Source organism: Meleagris gallopavo, chromosome 17 (assembly GCF_000146605.3).
Source record: "Meleagris gallopavo isolate NT-WF06-2002-E0010 breed Aviagen turkey brand Nicholas breeding stock chromosome 17, Turkey_5.1, whole genome shotgun sequence".
Taxonomy (NCBI): domain Eukaryota; kingdom Metazoa; phylum Chordata; class Aves; order Galliformes; family Phasianidae; genus Meleagris; species Meleagris gallopavo.
In genome coordinates, this window is record NC_015027.2 from 7,946,703 (window position 1) to 7,961,344 (window position 14,642).

Consider the following 14,642-nt stretch of genomic DNA (forward strand, 5'->3'; position numbering starts at 1 on the left):
AAAAAAAATAATTAAATATTCAATACGTATTTAAAGCACCAAACCCCAAGTGTTTACTTAAAAAAAAAAAGTAGTATGTTTGCAGCGTATAATTCCAAGTGTAGCAACAAGGAGAAAAAAAAAGCCGGGGAAGCCCAAACCACACCCTTTGTTTCTGGTTTTGAAGTAGAGAATCACACAATAGATTCACAGATGATCGGCACAGGAGCTGCCATCACACGTTGCAGCCTACTAAGGGAAAAGGGAGGTGTGATTTTTAAAGTCAAGAGGCTTTAATGGATGTTTTTACCGTTTTATGATGTGCTCACATGTAATAACTACACCTAACTGATGTTGTTTTATGCTGGTATTTTGTACAATTATGAACTTAATTCCAAGTAATTACAACATTAACTTAGATCCATCTATCCGTATCTGTTCCAAGATTCGTGCTTGAGTAAAGAACAAAGCTAAAGTTTCCCCTGCCTTCTCTATGCTTGCAGTCTCTTTGGCACAGCAGCCACGGAAGTAAATTGCTGCTAACAGTCTTTCTCCTGTTGACTTCCTGTACAGCTTTGAAGGAGACCATGTGGATTCAGCAAAAGCCTTGAGCACATTTATGGAGATAGGCGATTGTAAGTTGAACTTTAAAAACACTCACTTTAAATATCTAATTGAGTTGGGGTCGTACAGCTTTGTTTATTTAGATATCGGAAGCATGTGCACTTTCTGCCAGTACTGCTGGTGTTTGATATTTTAGGAAAAAGATATGGTGATATTTCTGTTCATATGTTGCCTCCATATGCAAAATAAACAAAGACTCCCTGTCTTGAAAGAGATCTGATTTTTATTTTTTTTAAATAATGTTCAGTGAGTGACTTAAAGAGAAAAATGCTTACTTGCTTTGCAGTTATCAGTCTAAGTTAGCTGGTAGTAAATATTCACTCTAATATAATTCCTCTGTGGTAAGCCAACTTGTCTCTTGACAGTAATGATGATATAAGACAATTTATTGGTATTTGATTAAAATATTAAATATTTTTTTCTGAATGCTTTTCTTATGGTCAGAATAAATGTTCTAATCCTGTTTGCTTTCCAGACCTGTTTGCATTTAGCCCTCCCTCCTAACCCTGGAGAAGGACAGTGAATGTTTATGAACATGGTAAGGATTTACAGTGTTTGAGATGTTTTGGTAGAATAGAATTGAAAATTTCTCCTCTTCCTAGGACTAAGAATAAATTGGCACCATCAGAATGTTGGCTTTGAAGTGATACTGGAGCAGCTATTGGTAGTCTTACAGTAAATTTTGAGAAAACCAACCATATTGCACGTGCACATTCTAGAGAAAGTATTGCTTGCAAGATGCTTGGAGTCCTCACTGTTGTATTAGCTGAGCTGGGAGGAAAAAACTGCTTTGCCATATTTTTATTAGCAGTTAATGATGCCTAAATTCACAGCAGCTCTTCTAAGATTAAGTAGAACCTTCACAATATGGGAATATGCAGTTCACACGTTTGCCAAGTTAAAATAAATAAACATCCAGTTTGCAAGATAAACTGAAATGTACTGGAACAGGCTGCCCAGAGAGGCTATGGATGCCCCATCCCTGGAGGTGTTCAAGGCCAGGTTGGATGGGGCCCTGGGCAGCCTGGTCTGCTATTAAATGGGGAGGTTGGTGGCCCTGCATGTGTCAGGGGAGTTGGAGATTCGTGATCCTTGAGGTCCCTTCCAACCCTGCCATTCTGTGATTCTGTATGAAAGTAACAGTTCTTGTGGCATCTCAACTGCCATTCTAGATTCGAATCGCTGCACTGAATGCAAGCTCCACAATTGAGGATGACTATGAAGGTACCTTCAAAAGTCATAAGACACAGACAAAGGAAGCACAAGTAAGTAAATCCAGAATTCTCCTAATAGATGTGATTGATGGGAATTTTGTCCTCTTTTGTTACAGATGACTCTTTTTGGTCATCTGTGTTGTTTTGTTGTTAAGAAAGTTGTGTTACTGTCTTATCTTTTGAATCTTTACACTACAGGAAGCAGAAGCTTTTGCTTTGTACCACAAAGCCTTGGACCTTCAGAAACATGACCGCTTCGAAGAGTCTGCCAAAGCTTACCATGAGCTGCTCGAGATCCGTCTTCTGCGAGAGGTCAGTGCTCCTTGGGGAATGAAACTCCAGAAACTTTTTATTACATTGGTATTACTTTGTGTTTTACTGGCTAATTCAAAATGTTGCTGTTTTCAGTTGGCAAGTTGTTTACTGCTTTTTTTTAACTAATTATCCTAACTCTCATGTTTATATTACTATTTCCAGGCAGTTCTTTCTGGTGATGAGAAAGAAGGGCTGAAACATCCAGGCTTGATGTTAAAATATTCCACCTATAAGAACCTAGCACAACTGGCAGCACAACGGGATGACCTAGAGACAGCCATGGAGTTTTATTTGGAGGTACAGCACAAGTGAAAGAAAATACTGGAGCCTCAATGTTTGCATCAATTTGCTAAAATCCAGATGTACACTTTTCAGCAAACCTCATCTGTGTGTGTGTCTGAGTACTGTGTGCTTTCTGATATTTTATGGCCACCATTCAGTCCCTGAGCCAGTCGTGTCTCAGTTAAAAATTAAAGCAGTCATAGTCTCTGCAAACAAGCAGATAGGCGTGTCTGAAATGTGAATAACATTGTCTGTTATGCTTTCTAGGCTGTAATGCTAGACTCCACTGATGTCAACCTGTGGTATAAAATTGGTCGTGTGGCAATAAAACTCATCCGCTTGCCTTTGGCTCGTCATGCTTTTGAAGAAGGTCTCAGGTGTAACCCTGACCACTGGCCTTGTTTAGATAACCTTATCACTATTTTGTACACACTCAGTGACTACCCAAGTAAGTACAATTGTAGACCTTTAAAGAAAAAACTCAATAAATGTGTAATTTCATATTAAATAATAATGAGATGATAGTAGATTAGGGTGTGATGGAGATTTTTACTTCATGATGAATTTTTGATGATTTGTATCTGTTCTAATTACCCTAAAAATAAATGCCCAGTGCAGTATTTATCAAGAATTATGAATCAATCTGCATATTGGTGTTGGATCTCTGCTTTTGATGTTAAAATATTTAAGCATTTTACTGTTGAGTAAAGTCCAGTGAATTAACTGATTCAAATGGTGTTTAGGAGAAAAGTTGCAAGGTGGCAGAAGTGTTGAGTCTGTTAAATCCTATGGGTTTGCCCTACTGTAATGATCCTACTTTTATTTATGTAATTGCCCCTATGAGCAAAAGCCTGCTGGGATTCATTGCCTGTCGCAGCAGTGGAATCTGAAATGAGGACATTTAATAATATGAAAGTAGTGCATGGTGAAAGTAGTGATTGACCATTCAAATTGTATTTCTCTGTCAGCATGTTTGTACTTTATCTGCAAAGCCTTGGAGAAGGATTGTCTCTACAGCAAAGGATTGGTTCTGAAGGAGAAGATCTTTGAGGAGCAGCCTCTCCTCCGCAAAGATTCCTTAAGGATGTTCCTCAAATGGTGAATGTTATCTTATAGCCTATACTGCATTTGGAGTGTCAACTCTCTTTTCTAATCAAGCACTTCAGGGGGTTTTTTGTTTTTTGTTTTTTTAAATCAGTCACTTTTCAAGAAAGAAAACAGCACCTTCTGTTTTCCTTTCATTTCTCACTATTTGAAAAACAGAGTAGGACAATCTCCATTTATTTTTCAATTTTTAAGTGAGCAATTATTTCTGATGCTGAAACACTTCTATAAATGTGCTGTAAAGTTTGCAAAACTGGGTTTTTTAAATGCTTGTTTTAACACTTCATATTACACTACAGAAAAATATAAATCTCTCAAGACCTTAAAAAAGCAAACAAACCCTTGTCTTTGTTTCTTAATACTTTCTAGTGACATGTCTATCCATAACGTAAATGTGAGTACAGCTGAAACAGGAAGAATCATAGATGAAGCTCTGGAGTTACGTAAGAAAAGACAGGCTTTGCTGGTGCAGGAGAGAGAACCGGACCTCAAGCTGATCCAGCCAATTCCCTTTTTCACGTATGTCATTGTGTTTTCTGTTCGTAACATGTTTATCTGAAGCTACTTATGCTGGCAGCTATGTTGTATAAGTTTATTTTTTGTCCAGATGCTTTTGTATTTTCATTTTTTGTTTGGTCTGTTTATGATTTATTGTGAACGTATCAATTTTGGTCTTTGGTTTAACATTTCAGACTAATGTTAAAAAATCTTAAGAATGATTTGGTAGCCATTCCAGCTGTATAATTAGATTTTTTGTTTTAGACTAGTTTGTGAAGTTCAAAGTAAGTTTAGGATTTTATACATTTTTTACTGTTGATATAATGGAAACTTTTAAACATAATGTAGTTCTTTATTTACAGCAAGGTATGAGGATATTTAAAGTACATCTTTATTAAGGCATAAAGGGTTGATTTTTATAGTGTTGTGTTTCCATGTGCAGATGGAAGTGTTTAGGAGAAGCTTTACTTGCCATGTATCACCACCTCACAACATGTGATCCTCCTCGGCCCAGTCTGGGAAAGAGAATTGATCTCTCAGAATACCGAGACCCTGTTCAGCATTTGGTTCTTTCTCCTACCTCAACTCCTGTCAGTGTCATTCAGCCAACTCCTGTCAGCACCACTGCAGTGGTGACAATGCCAGAACCTGTGTTAGCTTATACTCCCGTGACACCCAACTTTCCAAGCCACAGTCAGAATTCATTGGAACCAGGAGCTACTGTAGGTGAGCAAGGTACTTCAGTTTAAGATTAAATATCTTTTTCCAACTGCAGAATTTTCAGCAAGTCTATTTGCTTCAGACCAGCTTTTTTTTTTATGCAAGTTTCCAGCCAGTTTATATTCAGTTGTTGTGTTTTTTTAAATTTTGATATGTTCAAAAGGAAAATGATCAATCTTCAGTATTTCAGTAGAATAAGATAGTTGCAGACACAAATCATCTTTTTATTTATCTTTATTAAAATTTATTATTTTCCTAAAAAGACTTCCCACTTTTTGTTTGATAATTTAACACGTCAATATCTTTTTCTTTTCTTTTTTCTTCTTTTAAATTCTGTTTTTAGGTGATATATCTGCAGGAGATAAATCCAAGAAAGGGGTGAAGCGAAGAAGAATTACAGAAGATAGTGGTGAAACAGCAAAAAGGAGATCTGCCAGAGTCCGGAACACGAAGTGTAAAAAAGAAGAGAAGGTTGACTTTCAAGAACTGTTGGTAAAATTCCTTCCCTCCAGGTATGGGACCTTAAAACTGCTATTCCCACATTATTTTTTGAAGGACACATCTCCTTCAATCTTACACATGCAGTAAAACTGCTTTTAATGAAAGCTGTTGAAAACTAATTTAAAAATGAGAAATCTTCTAGAAAGGTGAAACTGTTAGAAGACAATGCAGATGTCAAATTGTGCAGGATTAACAAACAAGGCAGTCTTGGTTTCAACAGAATTTGCAAGTACTTAATCTGTGAGTGTGCTTCAGTTACTGTGTTTTTACTGCTAAAGTATATACAACATGCCATGCTTAGATTTGACTTAATAGTGAAGGAAAGGATGAGGATTTTGTTGGTATAGTGTTTTTGTCCCCCTTTCAACACAGATTAAGGAAATTAGATCCAGAGGAGGAGGAGGACCCTTTCAATAACTATGAGGTGCAGTCAGAGATCAAAGAAGAAAATTTCCAACATGTTGGTCCTCATAGAATGTCATTTGATTCTACGACATTCATGGAATCTGGTAAAGATTTCATTACAACTTCTCTTTCACTGTTGGTTATTCTGTCTTGTATGCTTTTCTGTATTTCCCTGTCTTATATATAGAAGAAAGATACAAATGTGAAATTAAAACAATATATTCATAATAAAATTATACTCGTATCTCAATTAGTAATGTGATTTTGAAGTCTTGGGGACTGGTTAATTGCTGTATGCAAGCACTGTGTTGCATGGAATTGCCTTTTTAACATATTAGAGCCCAATAACTTAATTCTGCCTCTGCAGCACAGGATGATACTGTGGCCCTTTTGTAAGCTTAGTGCATAAAACACTGTCAAAAATAACTTATTTCAATTCACAGCTTAGTTATGCATAGCTTTGCTTTTATCTGCTTTCTAGAGAAGCAGGATGTTCATGAATTCTTGCTGGATAACCTGAACAATGGTGGTATCTTGGAGCTGATGATGAGATATCTGAAGGTCATCAGCCAGAAGTTCCTGGTGAAGTGGCCTCCTGGCTTGTCTGAGGTTGTGCTTAGTATCTATACTAGCTGGAGAAAGCACAGTACGAGCCTCCCCAATCCATTACTGAGGGACTCAAGTAATCAGCATATCAAGGTAATGTATTTTTTTTTTTTAATATCACGAGTGTTTCTACTTAGTTGCAAATGGAAAAACAAAATTCAGAACACTGTGCTCGTTTTTTTAGTTTAAACACACACACACACAGTGTTGTTGTGTATGAGGTGTCAAAATTTTATACATCTAGTATGTACTATTGTATATCTGTGTATTTTTGTATGTACATCCTTTTTTAACAAATTGAAATATGTCTTATAACTTCTTGTTATGTAAAATTTAAAAGGTCAGTACTTTGTAATTATACCATTAAAATCACTGTCCTCATGCTTGTCTTTTCCCTTTAATCCCTGAGTTTATTTCAAACTCGATCTGTAAATTATAATAAATGTAATGAATTTGGGGGTTTTGAGACTCCAGAGAACTCTTCTGGTACCATGCTCTATTGGACCTTTAAAAATTTTCATGAATTCTACAGGTGGATTTGTAGCCCTTCTTCCTATGAATGTAATCAGAAAATAGCATATTCTTCACTGCTCATAACTACCTGACAGATACCCATGGTGCTTTCTAGTCTGCTCCTGAACTTTATTCATCAAGTGTTAAATAAACCAGTAAGACTAGAATGCATATTCAATGTCATGGAAATGATGACTATTTTTAATTTTTCTCTCTCCTTTTTTTTTTTTTTTCTTTCCCAACTTCACACTTTTTTCTGCAGGATATGATGCTGATGAGCCTTTCCTGCATGGAACTGCAATTAGATCAGTGGCTGCTGGCAAAAGGGAAGAACTCTACAGGTGAGAGTCAGGTGCTTCTTTCTATATTCTAAAAATACTGTAGGTAAATTAAGAAACTATTCCAGGAATTCACTGGATTTTTTTGGAACTGTCTCTTCTATATACAGCTATCTTTCTCTGTATACACACATCTGAAAGGTGCTTATTACTGCTGCATCATTTGTCTTCGAATAGATCAGTACTTTTGAAATAACTGGTATGTGGGACTCTTCTCATGGGATGCTGGTAACTTTATGATAAAACATAATTGATTTACAGTTTCTCCACGAAATTGCCCTGCTGTCTCTGTGAATGGAAAGTTTGGCTCTGACTTGCCAGGAATTCATTTCTTGGGAGACCTGCTACAGTTATCGTTCGCGTCCTCGCAGCGAGATTTATTTGAGGAAGGCTGGATGGAGTTTGTCACTCGGGTGTATTGGCTGAAAGCTCGCTTTCTGGCGCTCCAGGTTTGTTCTACTCTTGATTTTAACAAAACTTTTCTCAGCAATTAAAAGTCATGTTATTCCCAGCTCATTTTAAGTGTGAGGATTAAATCAGTTTAAGACGATTAAAAGCGTGCGCTTTGTGGAATACAAGAATGTTTCTTGACTCAGTGTTTTGATCAGTATGAATGGAAGAATTATTTCTACTAATTACTCTTTTGCATTCTTAAAAAATGGAATTTTAATTAATCCAAATTAATCCTTCAAATTCAAGTTGAATTCTATTTCTCTGATTTGTTTTACCTATTACAAAAGTCACTGATAAGATATACTTGGTTTGCTTGCTTTGGTTTGCTTTTTTTGGATTTGTTTTTATGTGCAGTAATCACACTGGCAATGCCTACACTGAATTTAAACATTTCATACATGCTTTGGAAAGCCATTTTGCAGACAGAACTCTTTTTGTTACTATTTTTTCCCCCACTGTACTTCTGTAGGGAGACATGGAACAGGCACTTGAAAACTATGATATTTGCACTGAAATGCTGCAGAGCTCCACTACAATGCAGCGTAAAGCTGGTGATGACAGCAACATCATAATACGATTACCTAATCTGCATGTTGATTCCGTAGTTTCTTTAGAAGAGGTAAGAATTCATTTGCAGGAGTATTGCTCCGTTTCACCCCTTTCATTCTTAAAGGTCAATCTATGAATTAACTCTTTTGTGATGAAAGCTTACCTAGAATTTTGTCCTAGAATTCTCCTAAGAGTAAAGGAACAGGTTCATGGTTTAATGATGATGTCATGGCCATTGTCTCCTTTCCAAGAAGATGCCTTTCAGATCTCTTGGTTTCGTACAACTTAAGATTGTTTTTATGCAGAATAAGAAGGCTTTTCTATTAGAGGCACTGCATGTGCAGTGGTAGATTATTCAACCACTGTTTTATTTTCTGTTCTGTGAACATAACTTCCACTGATGGCTATATGAGTTTCTTTTTTCAGCAGTTGGTGTTTTCCACTTAGTAATTTTCATACACATTTGAATAAAAGGATGTTAATTTTCCATTCTTTCTGTAGCTGTTTTGGAGAATCAACTCCAACTTAGGTTGTGCCATCTTCGCTTTGAAGTCCATCTGATGGACACATTCTTGCACAGAAGTGTGATTTGGGGATTTGAGGCAAGAAAGTTTATTATTACACAATAGTTCCATACTATATGATAATTAAAAGCATGTGGAACAGCTGAAGTGTTACATAGTAGGAGTTTTCTTCCTGGTGTCTGCATTCCTGGATGTAGCTGTAGAGTTTGCACAGCTTTATAGCTAAAACATTAGGTAAAGGCCTCTACCTTTGTATGTGAAGACAAAATGGAGGTTGGATTGTGCCATGTGTGATGTTTGCAGATTGATAAAAACCTAAAATCTCTGGAGAGATGCCAGTCTTTGGAAGAGATCCAGCGACTGTATGAGGCAGGGGATTATACTGCAGTGGTGCATCTGCTTCGCCCAACGTTATGCTTTAGTGGAAGAGTCAAACATCTGGAATTTGTAACATCCATACCAGAGAGACCGGCACAGCTGCTTCTCCTACAGGTTTGTTGGTGACTTACAGCCATTCTGAACCCAAAACTTTAAAAAAACTACCTAGCATATGAATGATTTCATGGTGTAGTGTTTTACCTGTCCTGCATGAATGACAAACTGTTGGTAGATAGATCCAATATAACAGCTGCATCTGTAGTCCATATAATATTGAAAATGTGTTCAAATTACCTCAACTGTGGGAGTGGTTAGAGCAGTCAGGTTTTTTGCTGGGGGGAAAAATAATCACAAGAAAGACTGACTCTGTTTTAGCTGGAATGAGCCAAATCTGACAGCCTCTTTGCAATCTCATTTACCTAAACTTGACTATAGAGAAGCAGGAGGGTGTTGCTGTAATACTGGTCTTGTAGTTGCTGTTCTGACATTTATGGAGTAATTAAATGGTAGCACAAGAATATAAGCTGCATATGGTTAGAATTTATTAAACCATAAGGTATCACGTTCTTGAAAATGTGTATTTCGTGCCTCTCTTACTCAAGTAGAAATTCAGTTCCTGAATCAATTTCTGAAATTTATATTCTACTTGTATATTTGTCATCTAAGATCTGGACACCTCCTATTGTCTTTTAATGTCATATGTAAAGGTGTTTACTTCAACTAAGTGTAACAAACTATCTTATCTGTATAATGTGTACAGCCTTCTTCTGCTGTATTCAGTTTATTTTTTTTAAGAATATACCCTTTATCCTTATTTTTTTTCATATTTACATTCTCTAGGACTCTTTGCTCAAGCTGCAAGATTACAAGCAATGCTTTGAATGCTCAGAAGTTGCCTTGAATGAAGCAAGTCAGCAGATGATGAATATGACGGCAGCCTCTGCTAAAGAAGAGTGGGTTGCTACAGTAACACAGCTGCTCATAGGAATAGATAGTTCATTATCATCAGACAACAGCATCCTGAAAGAATCTTCTGTAACATCAAGCCTCGTTCGATTAACAACCAACTTGATTCAGGTAACCTGAAGTGGCACTTGATAAGAGTCACTGTGTGTTGACCTTCAGACATGACTACAGCTGCTGGCTGAACTGTCACCTGTTCACAGTGGGATTTTGGGTTACAGTTTTGCTGGTGCAGAGGGAAAGAGGAACATTGTTGTTTTAATTTTCAAGTCAGTGTGTTAGAGAGGCACTAAGTGCACCTGTTCTAGAATCAGGAACAGTAGGTATCTTCAAATACAAAGCTGCCTGAAGTAATTAAAGAATTGTAGTAAAATAACCGAAGGAACAAAACTCTTGTGCTCTGTAATGATGACAGTGTGAAGACTAATTTAGCTGGCTGAGTGCATTTTGTAACTTTGTTCAGGTTAGTCATTCTTACTTGCTTAAATTATCTATATCATGTCTTCTAATGATTCTGACTGGTCTTTTGCAGTTGTTGTGCTTTTCAGTTGTTGTATTTTCTTCTGTACATTTATTCACTGTGAAAAGTCTGAATGTGTTATTAAAGAGAGATAACTGGTTGGAAAATGGCTATGCAAGAGAAATATGGTTGGGGAATTATATTCTACCTTTTCCCATGCCAGCTGATTTTACTTGTTGGACTTCTTACCCCTATTCATTGTGAGAAGCTGAAACTTAATTGAGGATTACTCCTATAGGATAGAATGCATTATTAGCTTCAGGTTGTTCATTAAAGATTCACTCCTGACTCTTAATGTGTATCTTTTTGAGAGTGTAACACCTGTTTCTTTCTTAGATCATAGACTGCAGCATGGCAGTCCAGGAAGAACCCAAAGAACCGTATGTCTCCTCAGTTCTTCCATGGATCATCCTACACAGGATCATCCAGCATGAAGAAGATGCTTTTCGATCCCTTTGCTGCCAGCAGCAGCAGAACCAGGGTGAAGGAGGTAATTTTTTTAAATTCACTTCTACATGTTGAAGCTGAAATTCTTTCCATCTTACTATGGAATATAAATAAACATTACTTATGTTTGTCATCTTGTCTGCTGACTGAAGGGAGTAGATGGATGTGCAAATATGACATTCTTATCCCAGAGGCACCTTTTGTTTTTTTGCACCAGTTGAAGTGGGTGTTTGAAGTTAACTCAGTTCTGTACTACTAAAATATTTTCCAACTTCTTTCTTCCAGTGAATCCTGATACTCCTATGCTACCTTCTTCACTTATGCTGCTGAACACTGCTCATGAGTATTTGGGAAGAAGATCCTGGTGCTGCAACTCAGATGGTGCTCTTCTCAAGTTCTATGTAAGTGTTAGCATTGTAGAATATGGAAAAAAATAAAAAAAAACAACCCTCTGAAGTTCATATGGCCAACACCCATCTCAAAACAGTTTGTTATATTATTACATGGGTAATGTCTTCATGTTAAAATACACTTCTGGATCCACTTTTCTTCTGCAAAGTAGATCAGCTTTTGAGTCAGCTAAGTCTGAATAGTGAAGGTTTGCTTTTTCCACACCCCATTCCTTTTTATCCTTTCTAAACAGGACTTCTTGTCAGACAGGAGCTGGCTTTGGGTAACCACTTTTGTACTATACAAACATCTTAAATGAAAGCTATAAATGGTCTGCCATGCCTGGAGAACCACGAAGTGATTATACTGAGTACTTAGTCTTGTAGAAGTATGTTTCAGTGTGATTTCTTAACAAAAAGGCAGGTCAAGAATCATGCTCACTTGTGTTCAGTAAGTGAAGCAATATTCAAAAGTCTTAATTGTGAGAACTTTATGTTAAAGAATAGCAAAGAACAGCACACATAAGAAAAATGGCAGCATACCTAGGTGTTAGAATAAAAAAAGTTAATTATCCATTTGGAAGCCAATTCTCTAAAATCTGGCAAGTAATAAGAATGTACTCTTGATTGTTGGTATAAAACTGAAAATAAACTTGAGCAGATTATTTTCTGTCATAATTACCATTCTTCTTTGGTCTTCTCACTGAGAAGAATAATTGCTATCTTCCACTTCTCCTGTTTTGCTTTTTGCACTGTTATTTTATTCTCCTCCTAGGATTTGAAGGAGAAAGAAGAATGACAAGCAATCCGATAGCACTCTACATCATTCACAAACTGAAAAAACTGTGGTGTTACATCTGCAAACGTGTAATCTAATGGGATTCCACTTTCATCTTAGTGATTCTAAAAAGTTTTGGACTAGATGTATAGCTGCTCAATTCACAGAACAGAATTTGCCAAGTGTTACTTAAAGTTTGCGTGGTTTCCATTATAGGTAAATATTATCTGGTATTTTAGAGAGTCTTTAAATGAAAATTCAGTTTTGAATTTTGCAGTTAAACTTAGTTATTTATTTCTTCTAAACTGTTAGAGTAAAGATTTCTAGGACATGGTCTGTCCCCAGTTAGGCATCTGGAATGTTGTTGATCCCTCACAGACTGTGTGCTGTTACCTGGATTTGGTCCTGGAGCTGTGATGTTTGTGACTGTTCTGCTGTTGCTAAATTTGGGTATTTTGATTGTACCTGCTTTGGTTTTATACTGCAGACTGAAGCAGGTAGTACTTCTGTTGCTTTTGTGTTATGAGCTAAATATAACTTCAGCTTATATTTACAGAGCTGATCTATTGAACAAAGATGATAATGAAGAACTACTTCAGTCCTTCTCTCTGTGTCTCAAGGCTGTTCTTTGCTCAGTTGTTCAGATGAGTGTGTTATAAAATCTAATATGCTCCAGCAGTGTGTGTGTCTGGGCAGTAGCATTATTAGATGAAAGGAGTTGCCCACTCTCTGTTAACCTTTTCAAGATAATTCCTTGAGAAATTCCCCATGGTTGAAGTAGGATATTTCTAAACATGTTGCTATTTCCTTTTTCCCTTGCCTTAGAAATTGAATTGCAGTCAGCTTTTTGCTGCCCAGAGTACTGACAGCCTGGGTTACCCTGGCTGTTGGCAGAACCCAAGTAATACAGTGCTGTGGTGTTCAGTGGGCAGTGCTCTACAGGGATATTTCAGTGGCACTTTACAGATTCAGCTCAACTTCATTGAGGGTTATTACCTTCAGCCACAAGAAAATGGTGATTAGTTCTGCATAGAGCCACTCGGGAATCTCTTCATTTCCCTTCTTGGCACTCCCTGGAGCTTATTAACTGCAGCTCAGTGCCAGACTCCATCTGCCTCTGTGTCTGAGCAGCAGCATGGCCAGGCCAATAATTTAGACAGCTGGGAAGGGTGGTGTGGAGAGCCTGAGGGGTTCTGCAGAGTCACATCTCCCTGGCAGGGCTGGAGCTAATGAACGCCGTTGGAGCTGAGGCTGGTTGAGTGTGGTGCTATTAGCTTATCTCTGCAGCCCTCTCTACTCAGTCTTCCTGGTATTTGGAGCATAATACTGTTACACCTGACTGCCTGTGCATAGATCTGCCTTTGGGTCCAGCAGGCTTCTTAGCTCAGGCACTGCGCTTCATGAAAATAGATAACCTATTTCCAGACTCAGGCTCGCCCTAAGTGCTGTGCAGCTGCAGCACTCCAAAGTGCTAAATCTAAATTGTCTGTACGGTGTGCCTGTATCCACAGCCTGGTCCATCTGATGCATGCCATGTGAGCCTGGACAAACTACAGATAATTGAGAGCTGCAAATTTATTTACCATTGGATCTTCGCTAATGTTATCAAGTACACTGAATAAGATCTTCATTTTTCAGTCTTAGAGCTGCCTGCTTTTTAAACTAAAATATGAAATAGCATTATTTAGCACAGATATTCAGCTTTCAGAAACAAGAGGGTTTTGGAAGGGTAAAGAAAGGGAAAAATGGAATGGGACAAATTATTTGAAGAGAGTGGCAGCTTCAAGAACGCTAAATAGAAATGTGTTTTATAAACTGATATTCATCTTCTGTATGTGCTGAAAAACATTTTATTACATATAAGTGAAGAAGATGTGCAAGAAAATATATTAATACACAGTTAATTCCTTTGTTACTAAAAATTATTCTGGGGTATTGCTAAAAGGGAAATAAGAATGCAGGAGGTTGTTTTGAACACTCTTCAAGTGATAATTCTGTTAGGGGTGTTAGATGTGATTTTGTTTGCAGCAGTAGGAGTATCAGGCTTTTGTTACAGTGTCCTGTGGGCTTTGCATCTTCCTGTCAACTTATCTACGCTTTCTTAAATTTCAAAAGCTGCTCACAAGTCCTTACAGGGAAAGTAGTGGAAATAAGGAGACTGCTGTGACTTGAAGGTGACTGCTGATGCTCACAATCTCATTGAAGTGCCTTCTAAGAATTATCCTTGCTCTAATGTAAACTACTCTTATTTCTCAGGGTTTTGGCTCAAAAAAACCCCAAACCCAACCATACAAAAAAACCTCTTCTAGAAGTACTATAGAAGTAGTAAGATATTTTCCAGGGATTGCAAATGGATGGGACATCTTACGTTTTCAATTTTTGACTGCAGAATTTGGTGCAGAAGACACTGATGTCTGTGCATTGGAGCCTTCTCCTTGTGGTAGCCTGGCTTATTCACAGCACTGACAAACTGTAGTGTTCATATTCACCAAAGCAACTTGATGTGTAGTGGGAAACTGAACTATCTCTTGATAGCTAATTT

At 37.4% G+C, this 14,642-nt stretch overlaps 1 protein-coding gene across 5 annotated transcripts in view; it reads left to right on the forward strand.

The window, feature by feature from the left end:
- The first annotated feature begins 507 nt into the window (after nucleotides 1-507).
- The window catches only part of CABIN1 (calcineurin binding protein 1), a 38,755-nt gene continuing 24,620 nt past the window's right edge, over nucleotides 508-14,642 (forward strand). For 3 of the 5 annotated variants that reach the window (XM_031555991.1, XM_031555993.1, XM_019621101.2), the window contains exons 1-19: nucleotides 508-614; nucleotides 1,079-1,141; nucleotides 1,776-1,868; nucleotides 2,016-2,129; nucleotides 2,295-2,429; nucleotides 2,682-2,862; nucleotides 3,383-3,512; nucleotides 3,888-4,037; nucleotides 4,459-4,751; nucleotides 5,080-5,248; nucleotides 5,610-5,746; nucleotides 6,124-6,341; nucleotides 7,024-7,102; nucleotides 7,361-7,548; nucleotides 8,022-8,171; nucleotides 8,929-9,117; nucleotides 9,844-10,080; nucleotides 10,823-10,976; nucleotides 11,219-11,334. In XM_031555991.1, the coding sequence (XP_031411851.1) occupies nucleotides 1,127-1,141; nucleotides 1,776-1,868; nucleotides 2,016-2,129; nucleotides 2,295-2,429; nucleotides 2,682-2,862; nucleotides 3,383-3,512; nucleotides 3,888-4,037; nucleotides 4,459-4,751; nucleotides 5,080-5,248; nucleotides 5,610-5,746; nucleotides 6,124-6,341; nucleotides 7,024-7,102; nucleotides 7,361-7,548; nucleotides 8,022-8,171; nucleotides 8,929-9,117; nucleotides 9,844-10,080; nucleotides 10,823-10,976; nucleotides 11,219-11,334 (2,748 nt within the window). In that variant the 5' untranslated portion in view covers nucleotides 508-614; nucleotides 1,079-1,126. The remainder of the gene's footprint in view (nucleotides 615-1,078; nucleotides 1,142-1,775; nucleotides 1,869-2,015; nucleotides 2,130-2,294; nucleotides 2,430-2,681; nucleotides 2,863-3,382; nucleotides 3,513-3,887; nucleotides 4,038-4,458; nucleotides 4,752-5,079; nucleotides 5,249-5,609; nucleotides 5,747-6,123; nucleotides 6,342-7,023; nucleotides 7,103-7,360; nucleotides 7,549-8,021; nucleotides 8,172-8,928; nucleotides 9,118-9,843; nucleotides 10,081-10,822; nucleotides 10,977-11,218; nucleotides 11,335-14,642) is intronic. The other 2 variants (XM_031555992.1, XM_031555994.1) reach the window with 1 other exon arrangement.